The 25592-nt window shown below is 37.2% G+C and overlaps 1 protein-coding gene across 2 annotated transcripts in view; it reads left to right on the top strand.

Annotated features, from left to right (window-relative positions):
* Nucleotides 1-25592, top strand: part of csgalnact1a (chondroitin sulfate N-acetylgalactosaminyltransferase 1a) — a 60737-nt gene that overhangs the window by 28649 nt on the left and 6496 nt on the right. For both annotated transcript variants that reach the window (XM_006627005.3, XM_069187129.1), the window contains exons 4-7: nucleotides 5985-6086; nucleotides 19886-20064; nucleotides 20988-21082; nucleotides 21838-21919. In XM_006627005.3, the coding sequence (XP_006627068.2) occupies nucleotides 5985-6086; nucleotides 19886-20064; nucleotides 20988-21082; nucleotides 21838-21919 (458 nt within the window). The remainder of the gene's footprint in view (nucleotides 1-5984; nucleotides 6087-19885; nucleotides 20065-20987; nucleotides 21083-21837; nucleotides 21920-25592) is intronic.

Consider the following 25592-nt stretch of genomic DNA (forward strand, 5'->3'; position numbering starts at 1 on the left):
ATGTAACATGAAGGAATGTTTGAAAGAAAAATAATAATTACAAAATGTTATTATAAAACATTTATAAAATAGTCTTATCATAATAATAATAATATTTCTTTATTAGCCCTATACAATTTCTTGCATTAGGAATGCATATTTTCGCATACCCCAGCTTTTCTCCATGGAGACACAGACAGGGAGAGAAGCTTGGGGTCAGAGTGCAGGGTCTGCCATTGTACAGCACCCCTGGAGCAGTTAGGGTTAAGGGCCTTGCTCAGGGGCCCAACAGAGTAGGATTCCTCTGCTAGCCATGGGATTTGAACAGGCAACCTTCCAGTCACAGGCGCAGATCCTTAGCCACAGAGCCACCGCTCCGCCCAGAACGTGTTATCATCATCTGTTTTCCCAAGTTAACCATTTCACTTTGTCTGAATTTTTGTGCATGACCTTTGTTGAAAGAAACTCAACAGTCAAAAGATTTTGTATGTAAATCATTTTTATTGTCATAAAACACAATGATGTATTGTTCTAAAAAGTCTTTATCTCCCTCTTGAAAAGTCACAAAGGGATCTATATAAAATGTATTATCAATGAGACCTTTCATGAAGTTGGGTTTTATGTTAAGGAATTTCTTTTCGTTAATAATTTTTAATGCACCTACAACCATTTACAGTAGAGCCCTCAGCTTGATTGCAAATGAGTGAAAGAATAGTTTTCATCAGTGTGTGAAATTCTTCAGGTGCCCCTCAGAATGTGTTTTGTCTTAAGGCAGGGAATTTCACAGAGTAGCTGAAACCCACCTAAATATTTTTAAGACAGAGATCTTCAGGAGGTTTTGCATTTATCCCAATTTCCTCGTTGAACAGAGCATTTGTGTGTCTTTCCTGCGTACTTAAAAGTATGCTTTTTCTATGGCCTTACATTTCTAGGGCCATAACTTCATTTTAATTTATAATTTTATCAAACACAACATCAATTAATCAACAAAAATATTTTGAAATTGCTTCTTGATTCTATATTAGAATTCATTGTTATGTGCTACATATAATGTGCAATAACTTTAAATGTAGAGAACTGAAACTCCATAGCAAACCAAATCATTGCAATAATGGGACAATTTACAAAAGGAACTCAAAGGAATAAAAGTACATTTTTATATCCTTATTTATCTCATTTACATTTGTTTTATTTCTAATAACCAGTTTATCTTCAGCTTATGTAGTGCAGTGTCACATGATTAAGCGAAGTTCATTCCTGGATATGTCTTCCTCATTGAGGTTCTTGTGCTTAATGAAAAGTGCTAGGGAGGCTCATTAAATAAAAGCATCTGTTTGACTGCAGAGTGATTCCTATAGCCTGCAGGTCTCTGCTTCAATCCAGCCTATAACATTAAGCTTCTCTGTCTGTACCCTACCACATATGCATTTATTCCCAGAGAAAATAATTTTTGCAAGATGTTGCATAATGTTTTTTCACGTTATGAATAACGTATGGCACTGTTTTTATAGGAATATATAAGCTTATTTTCATCCATTTTGCTTTCATACATGCATATTTGCATAATTGTCTTGGTTGTTACTCATTGTTTGAACCTAGCTAAGGTATTTTGACGTTCTGCTTGCATATCACTGTACAGGTAGTATCACAGGACACTTTGGAAGGGGTTCTTATGATCCACATTTAATTTGAATATAAAATTGGAAAAAATGCAATTCTACATAAAAAAAACTTAGTGTTGAATAAAGCTACACTGTCCAGACTGATGGACAGTCATAGGTACATCCTTGCCTGAGGATAATAGATCTCAATTCAATTGAAGTGAATACTGCATTTTAATGACTGAAAAATGTTGAACATACTCCAAAACATTTGCAAAGAGTGAAATGTGCTGTTTTGTAATTATACTTTTTAAGCTACAGCAGTTCATCCTGCTGTGACAACTCTGTAAAGCTCCTTATAACCTTCCCCTGACTGCTGTTCGATAATAGCAGACATCTCTGATCCTTCAACAATTTTACTTCCGCTGGGTTCTGCCAGGCACTTAGCCTTTATAATTGAAAAACATTTACTCTCAGTGTGACATCATCTCAGACATAGTAAGAACATTGTGCTAAGCAAAAAAACACAGTTTACTAAGCAAGCATAACAGAATTATATATGATAAATATTTGCCTCTTTAATAAGATTGCCGTTCTGTTTTGTGATGTTTTAAAAACTGACTTCAAGTCCAGAATGATGAAATCTATATCCATAGTTTTATTCAAACCATCTTTAGAACACAGAGGTTAAATATTGGTGCTTTCTCTTTGTGTTTTACTGTGGAGGTCTGTGGGAAGTGTATGTACAAAGAAAAATGATGCCAGTGCCAGTGTAACATTGTTACAGTTCTGCGATCCAAATTGTATTCTGCACCACAAATCACAAATACAAAATCAAACTGTTTTGTAGCTCTATACTAGCGCCTTACCATGATCTTCAACATTATTTGAAATGATTCTCTAAGTGTTTTTCCTAAAGGATGACATTGTAAAATCAATTAGAAGGAATCACTAACTGCCGAAGAATGCATCTCAGAAGTGTTGTGATTTTTGAGGTAGAACTTCTGGAGAAGAGCAGCCTTTTCAGAGGTCATTAGCCAGTGGCTTTGTGGAGAGGTAAAAAAAAAGATTTGATTAGTAAACACTTCTGCAGGTTTCCTAAAACAATAGAAAATTTCAAATTTAGTCTTCATTGCTTTTAGCCTGGGCTGTGTCATTAGTGAGCTGTGACTGGGATTTAACAAGCAGCAGTGCACATCAGACGGAGTGCTGCTGGTTTCAAGGCGACTACAGTCTGTTCATAGCCCATATAGTGCTATATGGATTCCACTATTGCCTACACTTGCCATGTCAGAGTGATCCCTGTCATGGCTAGAGGCCCTAGGGATTTTAGTGACATTGAGGAGAGCTGCTACTCATTTGGTGGAATGGTGAATGGCTTCAACAAGCTGGCGTGTCAAAAAAGATTGGACTTAGATTCTCATTAAAGGAGCACAGGGTGCAATTTTTGGCAATGTATACAGTACATGTGCAAAAAAAAGGAAAAAAAGTACCCATTATGTATAAAACAGTAAGGCTTAGGGCAGGCCAGATTTAAAACCAAACAAGCTGGATGAGCAGAATGACTGCCTCTCATTTGCAGTCTTTCTTTTGTTTTTATGCAAGTTCTTATGAAAAGAGGACAAAACAGATACAGGACCTACACACTATTAAATGACAATAATCTGGACATTACAATGCATGGCAAATGGTGAGTACTTATTGCATTTATAGCATGTCTATTATTCTATTTACTAATTAGTTGGCAGGCAACTAGCATGAAAATTAGAATCAGTAGAAAAATAGCACAGGGTAATAACGATAATATTGATTCGCAAGAGTTGATGGCTTTTGACACAAAAGCCTAAATTAAGCATACAAAATTTTCAAGAAGTTTGGAAAAAATTACATAGTTTGTTTGGATTTTAGAGCCTAATTGCTTGTCACTTACATTACATTACGTCTTTATTACACAAAGTTTAAAATTCATTATTAGAAGTTATAGCTGTTAATCGTCATAAGCAACTATATTATCCAATTTTGTCTAAGCTGTGACAACTGGAGTAAAATAATAATATCAGTACTCTATAGTTTTTTGACACTTCATCAATCACAATATGCATATACTATAAACTAAATAGCAAACAATAAAATCAGTTTAGGAACCCAACAAACAGTTTTACATGTACAGTAAATGCAGGTTGTTGTATCTCCATCCTGAAGTCTTCCTGTAACTATTTTCCTGTGTTATCAATCAATTTCTTAGAAAAAGGTGATTATTTTTTGGAAGTCTGCCAAATAATTTTGCTGCCCCTCATATCTCCCCATCTTCTTGACTGGTCCCTTCTCAAAGGTTTTCAAAAGAATACCCCCTGGTATGTGGTAATGTTCCCTGGTAAGGCACTGTTCACACCCATATTGTGCTACAGGGAGCATTTCGAGAGCTGGGGTACAACTTTGGTACATCGTATTGTTGTTAACATTGCACATATGCAGTGATATAAAACTGATCGGAAGCACAAACAGACGAATCAAGAATCCAATACTGCAAAAAAGCAGTGAAAAATGGTTAAAGAAAATAATCTCAACATCAAGGCAACATCAGTGAAACATACTATGGGACTATAATGAGCTGAAAAAAGTAGTTCTACTAGTAAGGGCTAAAAGCAGCTCTAAATCCAGAATGTAACTTCATTTCACGAGGAATGACAAACACCCAAGATGAAAGCATCATGGAGCGAAATTGTGGCTTAAATGCTTTGCTGAGGGCTGGAATCCCAGCCATAGGACAAGGAGACCAGGACCCCCATGCAGGGTGACCAAGGGGCAGCTGCAGAGGAGGAGATGGGGTGGATTTGGGATGCAAGAAACGTGCAAGAGAGAGAGAGATAGGGATCTTGTAGGTATTTATAGCATTTGGGAGAGGAATAGATTGTCAGAAGCTATTACTAATTACTGACAGCTGAGTCTGATTGATCGTGGTTGTTGTCATCCTTCCCGAACTTTTGTTATAAACTCCATTTCTTGAGGAATGACAAACACCCAAGATGAAAGCGTCATGGAGCGAAATTGTGGCTTAAGCCGCTTGGCTGAGGCCTGGCCTTCCGGCCATAGGACAATGAGACCAGGACCCCCAAAAGAATCAAGCGGGACACCAAACCACCAATGTAGAATTATGAAGCATGGAGGAGGTGAGAAGAATTCATGGTGTGAACTGTGGGTCATCGCAGAGGTTGAAAAGCAGCTTGGGGAGAGTTTGTTTAGGGTTACTGTATGTAAAGAAGGAAGGCTTCTGAAGACCTAGGCAAGTTGCTTAGGACGAGGAGATGGCTGCAGTAGCAGCAGAAATAGGAACCTGGGGTTGAATTGAACGCCAGGTATGTTGACACAAGACAACTGCTGACTGGGCCGGAACAACCCGGGACCGAGAAGATGGTCGCAGTAGCAGCAGAGACGGGAACCCGGAGCTGAATTGACCAGGAATAGGGACACAAGATTAAGTTAAATGCACAGGAGAAAAGTGAGATTAAAAGGACCCAGCCTCTTGAGCCGAAGGGAAATCTTCCCTCAGCCCAGCGGCAGCGGTCCCTGCTATTCACAGGGAGGGGCGGTGACGTCACTGCACTGGTAAGCCAGCTCTTGCAACCCATGGAGGCTGCATGAGTTACAATCTTTGATAGGAAAACAAGTAATATTCCTATATACGTTCTGAATGAAAGCTGTTTAAATGTAGTTTAGTGACTTGCTAATGTCCAGGTGATAACAGGAGGGAAGGTTTCGAATGGGAGATTTGCAAACGTGGCGGCGAAAATGCATTTACCGAGAGCAGCCCATTTTGTTTTAACTGGAAAAGTAACTGGTTAGTCAAACGCTAGGTGTTTCGAATAGACAGGTTAGCAACGGCGGATCCCGGTCTTGGGAAAGGCATGACCTGCAGATGTTGAAAAGCGACAAAGAGTCAGATCAATGGCTAGCTGGTACGCGGAGAACGAGAAAATCTGCGGCTTCTGGCTGAGATCAACTGTGCATTGGAGAAGCAAACAAGAATATTGATTGAATGGTGTAGGCAGCATCTTAGTACCGTCTATGCAAAGATGCACGCTAGACAGCGAGGCTCATGCAAGAGACGTGCAAGAGAGGGAGATAGGGATTTCGTAGGTATTTATAGCATTTGGGAAAGATTACTCAGCGATTACTGACAGCTGAGTCTGATTGAGTTTGGTTGTTGTCATCCCTCCTGAACTTTTGTTATAAATTCCATATAGTTTTGTAAAGATGAAATGTGTCACATGAGTACAAGTGGTCTTTTGAACACATAAAAGTCCTAAATGTATACTGACATGGGGTAAACGTTTCTGGGTTTCTGAGTTTCAGTAGACATTGTTTTGTTGGGAGGGCCTAAAATGTTTCCTCTTCCTGTTACAGGGAGGTTTGCATTCGCAAGGATGGAAGGATTCATCTCACAGTGGTATACTTTGGAAGAGATCAAGTGGGAGAAGTAAAAGGAATACTGGAAAACACATCAAAGTAAGTAGATAATCAGCTCAGATAAAAGTACCACTTAGAAATTTGAAACACTGTTTACTATACTGTACAACCCCTCAGAGGTTATTTACTTTTTTGTTTTTCACATTTAACTACAGAACATAATTTTCAGATATAAAAATAAATCCTTACACTTATATAGCACTTTTCTGGACACTCTACTCAAAGCACTTTACAGGTAACGGGGTCTACCCTCAACCACCACCAATGTTCAGCTGGGTGATGAGACAGCAGCCATAGTGTGCCAGTATGCTCACAACACACCAGCTATCAGTGAGGAGGAGAACAGAGTGATGAAGCCAGTTCACAGATGGGGATTATAAGGATGCCATGCTTGGTAAAGGCCAATGGAAAATTTGGACAGAATGCCAGGGTTACACCCCTACTCATTTTGACAAACACCCTGGGATTTTTAATGACCAAAGAGCGTCAGGACCTTGGTTTTACATCTCAACCAAAGAACAGCACTTTTTACTTTATAGTGTCCCTGTCTCTATACTTGGGCATTAGGAGCCACACAGACCACAGGGTGAGCGCCCACTACTGGTCCCACTAACACCACTTCCAGCAGCAACCATAGTTTTTCCCAGGAGGTCTCCTATCCAGGTACTGACCAGGCTCACACCTGCTTAGCTTCATTGGGCTGCCAGTTGTGAGTTGCAGGGTAATATGGTTGCTGGCTATACAGTGTGACATGACATATAATACAATTTATTGGAAATATACACATTTTCATTGGAAAGTTATTTAGAATAAATCAGCAGTTTTTAAGGGTCAGGAACCCGAAAGCAAATCCCTTGTGAAATAGCACATGGTTATTATTTTTTTAGATTAGACCTAAAAGGTGCAGGGAGGAAAATTCACACACACTATGATCAATACCATTACCTGAGTTAGATCTGTATCCATATTTATAAAGCATACTTGACTAAATTGATTTTTCCTCCAAAAGATACTCCACTCACACAAGAAAATCAATCATATTAGCATTATGACATTGGATTTTAATTTCTGTATCTTTGCTTTGTAATATATCAAATTGCTTATCTAATAATAATTTTACCAGATCTTATCTGATCAAATATACCTGATCTTGAAATCAGCTAATCCAAACAGAAAATATTAAAATTATATGGTGCAATAACAGAATTGTAAGAATGTCCTTTAGTTAAAGCTTTTGAATTGCTATAATTTGGTGGTGCCTTGCCTCTCCTAGTGAGTTGATCTCTGCCTCTTTAGCAAGCTTTTTGTATTGGACAGATAAAGCTAAAAATGGCAGAAAGTCTCAGTTTTTTGATGGCCTGTTTAGATCTGGCAGTAAGATATTTACTAACCATTGTACTTGCCAGATGGGCTGTTGTGGTCTGTGCTGCTTGAGTGAATTTCTGTTGTCAGTTCCTAGCTATGGAAAATAGGAAGACAAGCTCCCCATGGGAGTTAATCACAAAGCATCTGACAGCACTGTTAATAGATCTGTCAGATGGGCCATGTTTCTATAATGTGTTTTTCTTTCCTGTTTTGCTGAGTCATTTCTTAAATATGTTTGGTTGAATTCTCTGATTTGTGAAGGTTCTAAAAGTATGAGCATAGAGTTAGAAGTCTTCTACTCAGGCATTGCTATGAGATGGTCCTATTTTTTATGTTTGCAATTTTAAGAAAGTTGCCATACAGTATGCCAGTAGAGTTTTCATTTTCCTGTGTAATGAATGCTTACATGTCCAACAACATCTGTTACTAAAATATGCAACTGAGACTGTCAATAATGGTTTCTCAAATCCTTTATTGCAACCAAGGAACCAAATGATTATTACTAGGTAAGGTTCAGAAACTTTTAGTGTGGAAGAAACTTCAATGATGCCATGGAACATAGGACCATAAGAAAGGTTAGACCAAGGCTATTCAGCCTTTCAAGTCTGTTTGATTGCTAATTGATTTCAGGATCTTATCCAACTACTTATTAACAAAAGTAGAGTATCAGCTTCAACAACATGGCAGAATAACTTATTCCAGATTCTTCAAACACTATGTGTATAAAAGTACACAAAGTCTTGTTCTCAGTTTTATATTTTTATTTTATATTTTGGTTTTATATTACTATTAGTTTCCATTTGTTTTCTCTGGTCTGTTATTATTTACTCTGACATGTTGTCAATATCAATGAAATACTTCCTCGATTTCCTCATAATCTTTCCAATTCAGAACTGAGACTCAATTTCTCTTACATCTTAGGGCCTGACCATGTACGGCATTTATTTGCTCTTCGTTGGAACCAATCTGTATATGTTGACAAACAAATACACTGAATAGGGTCTTAATAGAACAATGTGCAATTTTAAATTAACATTTTTAAATTAACTTGATTAAAATTCTCTTAAAAATGTGCTGTTACAACATGGCTGAATACAGCCGCATTTGTGGTGATTGGATTAAACCCAAGCACAAGAAACCAGAGAGCTGCAGAACTGCCCGAAGAGGCTTGACTGGTTGGGGTTCCAGCACTCTGGGATGGAAGGAAAGTGAAGTGAAAGAGAGTGCTAATAAAATAATTGAATACTATCCGTCAGATCTTTGTCAGCCCTAGTCAGTCAGTAACAAGACATGACAGTCTGTAGAGAAGCTGACTGTCCACATCCCACAAGAAAAGAAGAAAGGGTGAAGTGGTGAACTGCCAACCTTCAGAGAAACTGCCCACCTCAGCTGTCGATCATTATCAGGGAATAATGATCTTGGGGTGTCACTCTCTCAGCTGCAGAGCTCCCCCCCAAAAAAGAGAGACCACATTGGTCTGGTGGACAGCCCTCTTGAGTAGTGCAGACAGGCGGACTGGCAGACTGATGCGGAGGAAATTTCAGCGAATCAATAATAAAGACAACTGAAAAAATAATAAGGACAGCTGGCCAACAAAGCAAGGACTGCCCTGGCTGGTCTGCTCAGAAAATGAACAGGTGAGGATCATGGGTCTGAGGAAACACCTGCTCTCTGATTCCCTGGCAAGAAAGAAGAAAATCTGACTTCATTCAAACTGCCCAACTCAGCCTGCCAACCAGAATCAGTGAGCCTCAGAGCACTGGGTGTTGCTCAAAGCTGTTACCAAGCTCCTGGGTAAAAGGGGCGCACAGAGTGGCAGAGTGGCATGCTATTTAGATAGAACCCACCAGGTTCACTGTGAAGGCTTCACTGTGAGGTTGCACACAATACTGGTGAGACAGGAAAACCCACTCGGTGGTCCAGTTGGAAGGCTCTGGAGCCAGTGATTCAAGGCACATGCCCTAAAAGGGGGTCTCCTCCGAGACCAGGCCAGGAGTGCGCTCTCAACATGGTCTACCAGGTCCCTCATTCTGATGGAAGTGCCCAGATAAGAATGGGAGTGATACCCAGGTGCCCTTTGGATCAACAGGGGAGACATCTGCTAGGAGCGGGTGACAAGGTAACCCATCTTTTGTCCCCTTTCATCTTCCAGATCCCCAAGTGAGCACAGCTGCTTGGGACTCTCCCAGTCAGAGTCTGAGAACATAATAACCCTCAGGGAGATCAGGCTAACATGGTGTCATTCACTAAGCTTCGAACCACATTCCTAATGCCTGGCTCCCTAGAAAGAAAAGGAGAAGGCTCTGCTGGAAAGGAAAAAAAAGAAAAGTGACCTAACAGCCAGAGAAAAGAGGGCTAAGAAAAAGGAAAGAGCCCCGAAGAACTAGAGAAGGGCTGCCCAGAAGAGAAGCTAGAAAGGCGGCAGAGATAAGGGCAGTGAAAGAAAAGACCAGGGAACAGGACTCTCTGGGACAGGAACAGGGCTGCTAGTCTGAGAGAAGATGACTGCACAGAGACAGCCCTGAGGTTCTGGACAACAGAGGCTACTCCCTGAAGTGAGTCGAATGACCAACAGTGAAGAGGAGGCCAGTGGGATAGAGTCCAGGGTTCCAGAGTGAAGGCCAGGGACCACCGTGCAGACTGGAGTGCAAAGCAGAGTGCAGAGAGGAGTGAAGCCTTGGAACCAGAGCTGCAGTGCCGAGTGATGATTTGGAGACGGAGCTGCAGTGAAGGCTGCAATGGTGATGCGGGGTGTTTGAAAGTGCGGGCTGCTTCAGGGGAGAAGGGTGAGGGTAATTGGCAATGTTGACCGGAACAAAAGAACCTCAGCTCTCAGCATGTAGCCCACTCAACTTCAGAGCATAATACTGTTTCCACGCTCTAGGAAATGGGGCCGTACAGTCTTCCAGGACTGTATGACTACCCATGAAAAGCCACTGAAGTTTCAATCCACCCGACTGAAGAATAATTGAGACAGTTTGCATCAAAGCATTTAAATGATACTGTAACAGTGTGGCAAATTATGTTGTGGTCAAAAGAGATAAAATTTGAATTTTTGGTCTAAATACAAAGTGTTACATCTGACACACCCAACATAGCACATAACTTGTTAAAACCTATCCCTACTGTCAAGAATGTTGGTGGCTTTATGTTATGGAGCTGCTTCTTATTGGCAAATCTTAGAGGAAAATCTTCTTTAACCTGCTAAAAGCCTAAAACTGAATGAAGACACACCTTTCAGCAGACAATAATCTAAAGATCAAAACTACACAGGAAAGGCTTAACATGAAAGTGAAAGTACTTAACTGGCCCAGTCAATGGCCTGATTTCATTTGATAGACAATCTGGGGCAAAACTTAAAAATTGTTGTCCATCAGTGATCCCCTGCAACTTCACAGAACTTGAGCACATTTGCAAAGAAAACTGGATGAAAATTGTTCCATCCTGGTACACAAAGTTGGTAGTTTGATGATTCAGATGTTCTCGTTACCCAGGAACCTGTAAGCTTTCAAAACCTCACTGAATGATGAATGAATGTGCATCATAAGTAGCTTGTACATACGTACAAGACTGTAGACCATAGATTGTATATTGCAAAACAATATCACTACGACGTTATTGCACATATTTACCAACTAAGAACCTTGCTTAAACAATGATTGGAAACAACAGAAAAGCATGTTTAACCAATTCGATCAAGTATAACATAACAGATTACCTGTCCAGATGCATCTGTCCATCAACCAGCAAAATCATGATGGTTAAGTAATCTGTGATCTTGTTTCTGTCATGGTCCTGAAGTAAATTTCTGATCGAAAATGCTGTTTTAGTCTAAATAGTAAGATATTCTTTAAATCAGTCCATCTCATGAAATAGAAGTTCTGAGCCTTCTTGTTTGACTTGTACTAAATACTAGACAAAATAGGAGAAAAATAAGATTTAATTCACATCAAAATGTTAAATAGGAAGTTTTTATGCAAAAGAAATTGTAGAACAATTTCTTATCATTTTAATGGAGTTTAAATACAGTACATAGCTTAGGTTCCTGGATCCAGTGGGGTGACAATGGTTTGGACTGCAGTTGTTAGGAAAGTCAAGTTCCTAGCAACTGCAGTAGGTGTCTCTTGTAATAGCTGTTTTTTTATTTCATAAGATCTTGACTCAAAAGCTCCAATTTAGTTTAACTTATATTTTATGTTTTATGTTTGGGGAACATTAAGGTGTGACACCTGAACACGATTGCACAACCGTAACATTGTGTTTCTTTTCTTCTCTTTTCAGCATGGAATAAACCTGTACTTGTTCCTTTGCAGAATTTACTGTATTCAGGTTTAATGGAAAAATGTACGGATAAAAAGAGATACAGTACACTTAACAATACTTTCTGTAAGATTTTCTGCAATGTAGGAAATACCTCTTCCGGAACGTATCAAAATAAACTCTTTCTTCCATTTCTCCTGTAGTCATCCCAACTGCAGCCATTTCTTCCCTCTCTTCCCCTCCCATTTCTGCAATTCTGCTTCCTCTGTTCTGTCTCCCACATTTCCCTCCACTTGTGGTCAAGAGTCCAACACCCTACATCTGCTATCTGGCCCCAGCCTATCTTTCCTGTTTTGTCTTTTCCTCTTGAATCCTCTTTTCTGCTGTCCCTGTAGGAGCCCTACCAGTCCCTGATGCTCACGGCTCCCCATGGATGCACATGGCATTAGTCTACACAGGATCTAGGCCTCCCCATTCATAGCTCTCATTGCCCCTAGTGCCTGTGCCCCGCTTGCAGCCTGTTGTGTGATGGCAACAGGTTCCCTTCTTTTTCCTCCTGGGATTCAAGCCTTCCTTTTCAAGTGCACTGGACTCCTGCTTGATATTAGTGACTCCTTACTGAACAGGAATGAAGGTGCCTTTGCCCAGATCCAGGAAGTGGCAGTAACAAGTAACAAGCTCAAGCTCATATCACACCAAGTCTCAGATCACACAGAAGTGTCACATTAGTATTTGGTCCCAATATTCATCAAAATGGCCAGAATGATGATAATAATATTAATAATAAAAATACAGGAAATGGGAAAAAACAATTAAAGCAATGAAAACAGCAACAAAGGAGAAAAAATCATAATATGATCATGCAATGATTCAATGCATCAAGGTCAATTCCCCTATCAACCCTATGCATTTCTATTTTAAGTCCTGCAAACATCTCAAAGTGGTTACTCACCACTTGCTCCTACACCACTTCTATGCAAGAAGGGGGATCAAATTTAGCAGGCAGAAGCACAAGTTCTTCGATAGCTGAAAGCTGACAAGCAAACAAAGATCTGCCAAATAAAAATGTGTGGAAAGGAATCAGGAGGAGAGATATTTATATACAGTATCAGAGCGGAAATGGATGAGATTTGACCTTCTCTAAAACTTGACTTTAAAACGCCATTAAACCACAGTGTTACCTGTTTCTAAATCACTGTCCAAGGTAATTTGTGTGTTATGTTTATCTAATAACATTCTTGCCATTTAGTAATGGAATACTTTATTAATGTAGTTTTAAAACTGCAGCTATTTTATTGCTTATATGTTTAGTATTAGTCCACTTCTGTTAACATGACTGGTGGATATATTTATTATTTTAATTAAATTCATCTTTATTAATTCTGTCATTTTCTATATAAATATTGGCATCATATATGCATAGGTATAGACACAATTTTTAATTAATAACTCTACACAAGGTTGTCTCCAACCCCAGTCCTGAAGAGCCCCAGTCTTGCATGTGTGATAGTTTCAAAATGTAACACATCAGACTTAGCATTTAAATTTAAATTGAAGTTTCTAAAGTCCTGAAAATATTTATCAATGTCCAGCTAAACAGGTGGACCCTTCAATTAAGAAGGCAGAACATCTATCCATCCATTTTCTAACTGCTTCATCCAATTCAAGGTCACAGAACCTATCCTGGCAAGCAACAGATGCAAGGAGAGATACTGTACAACCTGGAACATTCCTATAACATATCTGTAAAATGTTACATCTGGAACATTTCATAATTCACATATGTCAATTCCAATCACAATTTTCTCAACATCCTATTAAGCACTAAGTAGCATCCCTTTAGATTAATTAACAAAGGCTGACTGTATTTGCGATATTTGCATGTCCATGCACCAGAAGATTTACATGCACATGTAAGAAAAGATGCAATGTATGGTGTACAGTGGACTCCCATTTTAAATTTGTTATACTTTTTAAAATTCTTATGTAAAGGCTCTAGTAGAGCTCTGATAACATAATTACATGTAATTTCACAATCACCCCATTAGAAATTAAGCACATTTTGTTTATATATGTTCACCATGCACTGATGACCCAGTGAAAAATACTTTAATTCAATAAATACAGAACTAAGTATATTTTTGGAACTAGCTTTTGGAAAAAACATTTCAGACTTTGTGCTTAGGCATCTATCCAGGGCACAGTTCCTCATACCAAATAGAAAAACAATGTTTTAATGTCCGTGGAATTCCTCAAACTTTTAAAGGATTATTTTTGGGGGATATTTAGGAAACTTGTAAGCTTCTGTTTTTCTTTTGCAGTTATTAATAAACTCTTTTAAGGAAAAGAGGAATACTTTAAAGTATTTTGGAAAGAAGAGAGGAATATCTCAGGAGATAGGTCTTAAGAAAAATCTGGTACAAAATTAAATTTTCAAATCGCATCTGGATCATCCAGTTTAGATGAGCAAACTTCAAATTCACCTTTTAATTTTAGTACTAGCTGTCATGTGGACAAGCATAGTTCTATCAACCTTTTTTAACTAAGAATATTTTAATGTGTATCTAAAATTACTTTAATGAAGCATTGCCCTCAATTATGAAGGACAATTCTGAATGTTTTTTTTTAAAGTGATGCGTTGTTTCCCTGTAATATATTGTAAGGTTTTTCTACATCACAGAGGAAATGGAACTTGAAATAAACATCTGTTGAGTTCTGCAAAACCTTAACTCTAATCAGGTGCTCTTGGGGAATACTGTATGCCCTGTCCATTTGGAATGCATGTAACAATATATAACAATGTGGTGGTGCAAACCAGTTCAAACCAGGTTAACACAGACATACTGTAACTTTTGCACACAATCAGCAGACAAAACGTACACCTTCACATACACAGGTTTGTTTCTATATGTAAGCAAAGTTAATAAACATTTTAAAATGTAACAGTAGTACTGTATGTGAACCCTTCTCAGTTCTGGTATTCTAAATTATTGAAATGATAATACTTTACAAATAATAAAGCCGAAGACAAGTTTATTACATGCATATTAAGCCATGCTGCAATATATTTTCTAAAGAACTGACATGTACTGTAATTTATATGCTTTAATGCAAACTTCTTATGTTTTATGATTTTCCTACTGTCTGTGCTTTGTTATATCTTTTGGTAGTCATTAAAATGAAACATTTCTTGCATCATCACATTATTGAGTGAAATCCACATTTTGATGTTTTCTTCTGTTGAACAAATCTCAAAGAAATAGAGAGATAACTTTATTAGCCATATACAATTTCTTGCATTAGGAATTTGTCTTTTTGCATAACCCAGCTTGCTCTCTATGAGACAGACACACAGACAGGGAGGGACAGAAGCTTGGGGTCAGAGCACAGGGTCAGCCATTGTACAGCACCCCTGGAGTAGTTGGTGTTAGTTGGTGTGCCCCTTGCTCAGGGGCACAACAGTGTAGGATTCCTCTGCTGGCCGTTGGATTTGAACCAGCAACCATCCAGCCACAGGCACAGATCTTCTGCTCCACAGTGCCACTGCTCCACTCCAAATATACAGGGAAAATGGAATGGAATTCTTTAAATGAATTGTAATGTTGGAATACAGAAAGAATAACCAAGTGCAGGTATTGGTAATTTGACATGTGGGTTGTAATCAAAACAAAAAGGACCATTCTATTCAGATACTCTAATGCAAAGTATTGACTTAAAAAAAAGGCAAATCATAATTATAGGAATTCAAAGGTACAGATTGAGAATAAAATATAAAGTGTCACATATCACTGCTCTGAGCATGCATATTAATTACATTCCAATCCTCTCTTCGAATATTTGTACAATGCTAAGCTTAAATTAAGGTCAGAAATGGCCACTGTGTGAGGCATTATGACTTGTCTTTTATCAATATACAGTATGTATAGCTGTTGTGGTATGTAGTTTTGCTAAATGTGAAGATTTTATATTAAAATATATTCCATTCTATATACTGTATTGTATTTTCAATAACAGCAAATACATAGCATTATATTCATACTCTCATATCTGTCAAAATATTGTTATTGTCTTTCAGCCAGGATGTTTTGTAACCAATTTACTGTACTGTATGTAGAAACAACAATATATTGAAGCAAAACAAAATTGTACCACCAATTGCCAGACAGGACACCAGCATGGCATTGATCCAGTGTAAAGTCTAAATGTTAACCATTTTCTCACTACTAGCTCAACGAGATCGTGACTTTTGCTTGAGCCAATTCGGCACTGTCTGTCCAACAAGCCTGCCAGCACAAACCTGTTTCTGGTCCTGTCAAGCTAGCTCTCTATTGACAAAAGCCCCGAGCTGAGACATTCCACATTATTTTTAGTTAATTCTCCATGAAATTGAGTAGTTTTTGTTTTAAAGATATGCAGGCAGCTTAATTTTATAGCCTTTACTTGAATGGTTCATAAAGCTCTTAACTGAATGTAGATTCAAACACCAGAGGCTATTGTATCTGCAATTACTTATAGCTTGTGTTGAATGCACTCAAAAAGTAGTAAGTCACAGAAAGTTACAACATTTTGGATTATTTTAGTCCACATTTCCACTTATTTTCTTTTGGGGGTGATGAATGTCAATATCAAATTTACAGTGTGGACCTTGTCTCTAAAAATATTGTCATTATACTTTTTAGAGCAAAACATAATGTTATATAGTTATACAGGTGTCAGCAGCCACACAGAGTTAGCTTTTACAATTAAACACAAAAGGCCACACTGAATTCAGTTCCATACTGTTGCTATAGTAACTGCATTAAAAATAACATTTCCTTTGCCTGCTGTCCATCAGGTATTCTCTCAGTTTTGTATTTCTACTTATTCAGTACATATTCCTTTTGGTTTTACCCAGCTGAAACTCTGTGTCATTTCACTAAGCAACCACTTAAGTCTTTTCCAAGATATTTAACTAACTGCTGTCTTTCTTCCTTTCCCTCTGTGATGCTTTTATATTGTATTTTCTCCTAATCTAGCATTTAATACAAACTGTTAAAATGTTTCCATCAAGACATAAATGAAAATAGAGTTGCATAAGAATGTAGACACTTTTCCAAAAAAGAAAGCTAAAAAATACTAGAAGTAAACAATTCTCAATGGCTTCCAAGTAACTTCACTAGCAAAGGAGAACTAGTTGAGACCTACAGTACAACCAAGGCACCACTACTCCAAATCTACTAATTTCATTAGTGAACAATTACGGAATTTGTCTAGGTAGTAATGCATATTTCTTTGACTACCGCTGGGAGGGTTGTATTGGACATTTATGTCAGTAAAAGCTGCAGCAGTTTTCAAAGTGTTAACTTGGCATGTACAATATCTTAGACTATTTCATACTGATATGAAGTTATAATGTTATATATGGAGCCATCATCTTATGCAATTACCCACTTGAGACTCGCTGAAACCTAAATGCTGTGGATTAAAATTCACAAGGATTACAATTTTGAAAAGTTCATCTCATTGTTTTATATTAGCAACTTTTGAATAGATAGATTTCTTGGATTAATGTCTTTCCTCTTCATATTAGTTTTATGCTGTAAGTAGACGTGACAGAGTTTTCTTATGTTCTTTTCCATATTTTGCATAGAAAGTTATTCACTGCTTTAAAGATACAAGGCCAGCAGCATTTTGTATCTTTTGAATAGAAAAAGTATAATATAGCAAAAATGTTAAGATCCCAAACTTGATGAGTCTCCCACTCAGGTTAGCCCTGTTATTTCTGATAATCTACAGCAGTTAGGCAATAAATATTTGAAGCAGAAAGGCTTGGACAGTGTTAAAAGAAAATATAAAAAACAGCAATGAGTTATGCCAATCATAAATTATTATTTTAGTGATACATATAAGTCAATGATTTTAAATTTTTTATATTTTTTAATTTCATTATACAAATATTTCACAAAGAAAGTACTTGTTATGTTAGGATGAGCAACTGTGACATTTAGAGTTACTGATATTTGCATGCTCTCACTCTGTGGATTCTCACCGCTCACGGCTAAACAAATCGATGTCTTGTTTCTATTGCACATGCTTTGTAGAAATACAGTGGTTCTGTTATATGAACTTCATGTTTGGTGGCAGAAAAACAGCAGGTTAAATCTAACTTGCCCCAGAATCTCCCAACTCTTTGTGGAAAAAAAAACTCCACTAAATGCACTTCCATCTATATCCTCTGTTTATGCTTCACTCTTAATTCTATCCATTCAGTGTTCTCTGTTTAAGACCAAAAAAAAAAGTTTTGTGGCCAGTAGGTGTAGAACATTTCTTTAATCCCAGGAATGTATCTGATCAGTCTTCTCTGTACTGATCCCATTGCAACAATATACAGGTATTTTGTGTAACGTGTTGTGTACTGTATATGTGTTGACCAAACCTGCGCACAGTATTAAGTAAGTACACTTCATTGTAATATCCTAGATGTGGTCTTACTAGAACATTGTATAATATAAACCTAACATCACATGATTTAAATTCTACACTTTTAACTATATATCCTAACATTCTGTTTCCCTTTATGATTGTTTCCCTACATAGTCTATAAGATGTATATTATGTATGAATATAAATAAACACCTATGTCTTTTTGATAAGTATGTACAGTACCTCATGCTCTGTGTTTCCCCATCTTATATTTCTAATGATGTTGTTGCTACCTGAATACAGTAGTCCACACATTTCTAAATTAAATATAAAATATTTAAATATTTTTTAATCTTATTTGCCAACATTGTTTTATTCTACTACAGTCCGGCTAAGTTATTAACTATACCAAAATCCAGATCATTAATGTAAATTTGAGGAGTAGTGGTCATTAAATACTGTAGATCCATGTGATACTCATGTGATCCATGTGATTAGTTATATTATCCCAGTATGAGCATCCATTGATTATTTATTAGTTTCCATTTTCATTCTATTAGTTTTGTATCATTACTGGTGTTGGTTGTACAAATAATTCCAAAAGATTAGTTTAAAAAAGCTTGCCTTTTTTAAATGCATGTTGAGTATCCTCAGGAATCCCAGTAATCCATCTAAACATGTAGTAACCAGGTAAGCACCTGAGTGAAACACTCATTTGATACTGTACTGAATATCATCCATTTTCCATTCATTGTCTAGATGTTTCAATTATTATTCTGGATACATTGTAATTAATCCTTTACAGTTCTTTTTCTGTTATAATAGTGAAGTGACATTTATTATTTATTTTAGCCTCTATTACAATATCCCTTCCTCTCTCTCTTGACCTTTCTATTACCATTTTACCTTTGTAAAAAAATTAGCTTTCTTTCTCCATTCTCCATAATTCCTTTAAACTATTGCAATCCATTCTCCACTGATTGAATCTATCCTGTCCCATTCAACACCACTAAAGAATTGTGTCATTCATTTAGAACATTTTTTGTGCATTTTTGACTTGGACTCTACCTTTACAGTTTCAAAGTTTACTTCAAAGTATGTGGTAATTTCACATTTCTCTAATGCTTCTCTCACCTGTTTTCTTCACATTGTGTTAATTGCTTGAAAAGACTAGAACAACACAGACACTCTCTCGTAGGTTCTCTAGCAAATAAAGTAAGAAAGATGGCACTAGCCAGGCCAACCATTTCAGTTCCAGATGTTGACATTTCTATATGTTTTTCTTAGTCTTTGAAAGTCAAGTCTCCTGTAAACACCAAACATTGCACATAATATATATTCTCAATATTGTATGATGCTAAATTAAATTTGGTATTTTGCGGTCTATATTATACTTCCAGCACTACATCTTTTGGATGCTTTTAATGTCTGAACCATATGGATTATTGATTCCTCTTGGTTTCGCTTCTGTGTCTGCTCTGTTTGATGATGTACTGTGCTACATCTCACTTTTACCTATTGCCTATGTCTTCTGAATACGATGAATCCTCTAATGTTGTATTCATTTCCATCACTCTCCATGAGCCATGTTTCTTTGCTGGAATTACAATTACATTATTATGTCCTGTTAATGTTGTAACATCTGTCTCAGGCACTTAATTTCCTGATTCTTTGTTTTATTGTTCCCTTGATTTTTCCTTTGGACTTTATTCTCTGAGTGTCTTCCTTTGAAAATGTCTTTGCTTTCTGCTGATGTTCATGAAATCTTTGTCTTCGATGAATCTGTAATAAAATGCATAATTAATGCGCAGGGAAATGAATTTTAAGAACTTCACCTTCATCCAGCTAAATGAGGAGTTTTCACGGGGAAGAGGGCTTGACACTGGAGCTCGAGCCTGGAAGGGCAACAACATCCTCCTGTTCTTCTGTGATGTGGACATTTACTTCACTGTAGAGTTTCTCAATTCCTGCAGACTCAATGCACAGCCGGGTGAGATCAAAATTAACCAAAACAAATGAAGCCTATAATGGGTGGTTCATAGTGAAGTTTCGTGAAATTATTCAACACTTGCCATGATTGCCGTAAAAAAGCTGCTAAAGCTTCATAACAATCAAACAACATCTAGATAAGTCTCATTTTAAAAGGAGCATTTATTTTTGTACTGTTTGAAAGTTCCTCAGTCTGGGACCATAACAACATAAACTTCTCTGAATAGCCTCAGAATACCTTCTGTCATTTCCCAGTATCAGGAAGAATATAGTCTTTGTATCAAAACAAAAATGAACCTAAAGAAACACAAATCCTTTTAAGATACTAATTTTCATAAATGAAGACATATTACAGTTTTTTGAAGTGGTTAATTATTATTCTCATTCCAATTCCAGTTAAGTTTCCAATTATTAGATATTTTTCTTCTTTAAAAGTATAAACATCCATATATTATTATGTTTTACTACCTTAAATTATTGTTTACATATTATTTTATAGCATAGGTTAAAAAATGTAAAAATAAGTGCAGCTTAAAATGTATATGATTTATACAGGAGAAGGAAAAAAAATTCAAGTGGAGCTCAATAGATAATACAGTTCTCCTTAATAAAGGATTAGATTAACAGAAACACACAAGAGAAAGCTATACATTTCAATCACAATCTGAAGCGTATGTTAAATAGAACAACACAAGACAAGAATATCCCAGTGGAGGCATGTTATTGTACTGAGTTAAACATTTTATTAGAAATTATACATCTAATATGTGTCGTTATAGGCACTTAGATGGAAATAATAAAATTAAGTCATGATCCATTGTAAAGTGAACTGGCCAGAGTTCATATTTTTTGAGTAATTAATGTAGTCAATTTGTATATGTGAGGTTTTTGACAGATTTGATTTGTTTTTTCCACACCACATAGGTAAAAAAGTGTTCTATCCAATTCTCTTCAGTCAGTATAATCCGGGATTGATATATGGACATCATGACAGCATTCCACCCATAGATCAGCAACTGGTAAAGTATTCTTTATTGTTAACAGCATTTTGGATGTATTAATTATAAATGTAGCTTAAAAATTATTACGTTACAATTATTTTCAATATTTATATTAACATTTTCTAGAATTTGAGAGAGCAAAGATGTTTGTGAAAAATAAATATTTATTTTCCTTAGTAACAGTAATTATTCTTTCAATTAGCAGTTGTCTTAGTTTAATTTGAATCATTCTGTTTTATATTACATTATAGTAAATGTAATATATGATGTCGGAGTTATGAGGATGCGAGTACCATAATTTTGGAACTGTCTGTGGTGCTGAATGATTGATTGTGCCATTTAGACAAAGGCGATCTTCTCTAAAGGGCTGAAAAAGTATCACCAAGGTAAAATCTCAAGCACACAATCATTTTTCTTCTGAGGAACATGCATTGTGAAACCTACTAATAAACTTTAGTAATTGTTATTCTGCACACACCACCTATTCACTATTTCTCAATAAAACAGTTAAAATGAAACTAAAAGAAAGCTTGCATTTCAGTGTGCTCTACAAAATACATTAAAAAGACCATGTTTATTATCTTTAATCATTAATTATCGTCTCTTCTTGTCTTCGCCTTTCTTAAACTGAAATTGTTGTAAAGTAACACATCTAATACTCCACAATATTAGCAAAATAATTGATCTGGTAAATCCCTTTCAATCACAAATCACAGCTTTTCTGTTGCTGTGGCAAGCGCTGGGTTTGATGTATTTGAATTTTGTTTCCATAGGTTATTAAAAAGGATACAGGATTCTGGAGAGACTTTGGCTTTGGAATGACCTGCCAGTACAGGTCTGATTTCATCAACATAGGTAAGAAGTGATTCCGTCACTTTGTGAAGCTGTTAAATCTTCTAAAAACTACATGCATCCCACATGTCATATCTAAAATATCATATAGGTTTATAAAAGTTTTAGATTTTGGAAAAGTTTTATATTATTCAAATAAAGTAAACCAAGTAGTGATAAACATCATTTGTTCATTATTAAAATGAAATAAAAAGGTCACGATTGCATAAGTATTCAAACGCTTTGCTGCAATAATAATAAATAAATTTAAGTTCACAAAATTACTTAACAGCCCACAAATTTAGTTGTGTGGTTTGACTCAACTGTGTGCAATAATAGTGGTTAACCTCGTTTCAAAATAAATACGACTACCTACGTAAGACCCCTCAAGTATTAAATTCCAAGCAAATATTCAACCGCAAAGACAAAGAGACAACCAAAAGAGCTCAGAGATAAAGTTGTATGCAACATAGATCAATAAAAGTATATATAATCATTTCAAATATCCTTAATATCTCTTTGAGCATAGTGAAGTTGATCCTTAAAAAGCACCTACAGGTACAGGTAAGTGATACAAAATTAGGAAATATGTTGCCTGTAGAAAGCTTACACATCTTTCCTAATCCTAAATAACACGTTTTGTAGTCTAACAGCCTGGAATAAAGAAATTAAATCAGTATTTTTATCAGAATAAAAATAAACCTTTATTTAGACATTGTTACATATAACATCCAAGTGAAAAGCAAATACTGAAACATTCTGAAATGTCACAGAGAAGTGACCCCTAAATTCAGGAACTACTTTTCTTTTGTGCAGGATTACACCACCTAGCAATTATAGAACATGTTAGGACCCTTTTTTTCCTACCAAAGGTTGTCTTTTCTCCAACAACCACCAGTGCATCCACACAGACCAGACAAGACAGTTACTGTACCATATACTGTACAATATCCCATTTACAGTAATCAATCTTCCCTTCACATAAAGGTATCCCCATAACACTGTATTTTTTTGACCAGTCACCTAATGCTCAGAACACTTACCACAACATATAGAGCAGTCCAAGAACCATGTGAACAGTCAAATGTCCCACATTAATAGTTTTGTATCACCATTTTTCCGAACCAGCCCCAGTCGGTAACCTGGTTTACCTCCTAACACCACAGCATACTGTAGAAACAATAACGTTTTAGACATTCTTCTCAGTCCTTGGCATCCTGAACAATGTGTACCTGGTGTCCCCCTCTACCCTTTTTGTCTCTGAATCCAGTTTTGGTAAGAGGGGAGAGAAAGACAATGCTGGGGTTTCCTCTACCAATTTCTGCCATCTTTCCTGCAAACCTTCCTTCTTCCAAAAGTCTGCAGTTCTCTTTTTGAGGCTTTCTCAGCAAGGGCTCATGTCTCATTACCAGGGGGTGGAAGATTCCCTTCCCTATGATGTTTTGGGTGTGGGCAGAGCTAACTCTCCCTCAGCTAAGTCTCAGTGTCCCCCTCTTGACTGTCATGATCATCATCCTGGTTTCCTGATCCCTGTACATCTTTAGCTTTGGATCTCCCGGTACTGGATTTTGGACTGCAACCTGTTTTTTCCCAATTGGACTCCCCTTGGACCTGTTTGCCTACATTTCCCCCATGCACCAGATCACTGCACCACCCCCTGTTCATCATCCCATCCATTCCTCACTGTGTTTTCCCTGATGTCCTTGTCCAGTCACTTCCAGATTATACCGTCCACATAGGGTCCTAAACAACACACTTTATGGGAGTCAGGACCGGCTCCCGTGACATTGACCACAGATATGTCAAACCTCTTTTATGCCCTACATGTCACTTCTGAATGGAGTGATAATTGCCAGGCATCCATTGTAAGAGGGCTTTTGTTTAAGGCAGAAACCCAGAGAATAGGATGTGGAGCTGCACGAACACTAGGACAAAACTGGCCCTTCAGTGCAACTCAACATCGCCACAGCCTCTGACACCTCTGCCCCTGGCCATTCTTTTCACTCTGTAGCACTCAAACATTCTGAAAAGCAATAAAAAATGAAAACTTAGAAAAATGGGTGGGATAAGTGTACACATCCCTCAGTGAGTATCTGGTGAAAGCATCTTTTGAATGAATTACAGCCATAATTCTGTTTGGATAAGTCTGTACTACCTAGATTTGTTCAAGCTCAGTCAGAATGTGAGGGGACTGTTGATGGACTGCAACCATCGTTTCAAAGATTTTCAGTTGGATTGAAATCAGGGTTCTGTCTGGGCCACTCAAGGATATTTATCTTTTTGTTCTTTAGCAACTCCACTGTTGCTTTGGCTGTGTGCTCAGGATTGTTGTCATGTTGAAAGGTAAACTACCTTACCCAATTTTAGCTTCCCTGAAGAGGGCAGCAGGTGTTCTTTAAGAAACCATGTGTACTTTACTCTATTTAGTTTCCAACAGTCTCTGCTGCAGAGAAACACCTCACAACAAAATGTTGCCCCCACCTTGCTTTGCAGTGAGGAAGTTGTTCTGTCAGTGATGTGCTGTATTGATTTTTCACTAAAAATGTAACATTTTGCATTTAGCCCAAAAGGTTCTACCCTGGTTTCATCAAACCACAAAATGTTTTTGCTAATCACTTCAGAATCTCCAGTGTTCTTTAGCATACCTTTAACAAGACAATGTGGGCATTTTTTTGGTTGTGACTTTCTTCATGCAATTTTCCCATAAAGCCCAGACTTGTGGAGAGCTTGTAATATTATTGTGACATGTACACTTTGACCAGTCTTTGAATAAAGGCCTGCAAAGGTGCCACTGGATTCATGGTAGGCTCCCTGATCAGTCTCCTCCTTCCTTGGTCAGCCATTTTGGAAAGATGACCTGATCTACGCAAGGTCTCAGTGGTGCCATACTGCTTCCACTTCTTAATGATCTTGACCAAGGGATATTAAAGGCATTTTTATATATTTTTTGATCCATCTCCTGCTCTATTCCACTTCACAATTTTATCCCAGAGATATGCTATAGCTCTTTGGTGCCCATCATTGACTCTTTACTTTGAGACATCCTATCCAGCAGAGGAGATCTACAGGAACAACTGATTTTATTCTGAAATCATCAGAATCACTGCAATTGAACACGGGTGGAGGCTAATTAGCTTGTTGTGTGATTTGGAAGGCAATTGGTTACACCAAAGATATTTTACAATTGCTGTTACTAAGGTAAGTGTGCTGAGGTGTACACTTATCCAACCCATTTTCCTAGGTTTGTTATTTCTGAGAACATTTCAGAATATCTGACCATATGTTTTTCTCTTGGAGGTTGTGTGTTACAATGTGTTAATAAAGGTAAAAGGGTCTGGATAGGCCAAAAAGGTCTACATTGGAAAGGCTGTGTAAACGTTCTATAAGCAATATACTGTATTTGGCAATAGGTTTTGTGGCCAGACAACACATAATTGGAACCTTTTGATCTAAATGCAAAACGTTGCAAACAAAATGGTGCTTCACCCGGTTAACAGCATCCATACTGTCAAGCATGGTGGTGGCAGCCTTATTTTTAAATTTTACTTCTATAGTTCCACTTTTATAGTTCTACTAGGAACATACATTAAATGGAGGAAAGTACCAACAAATCTTATATGAAAAACCTCCTTTAGTTCTATAACTGGTACAAAATAAAAATCACCTTTTAGCAGGTAATGGTCTATAACACAAGGCC

This window comes from Lepisosteus oculatus, chromosome 3, assembly GCF_040954835.1.
Source record: "Lepisosteus oculatus isolate fLepOcu1 chromosome 3, fLepOcu1.hap2, whole genome shotgun sequence".
NCBI lineage: Eukaryota > Metazoa > Chordata > Actinopteri > Semionotiformes > Lepisosteidae > Lepisosteus > Lepisosteus oculatus.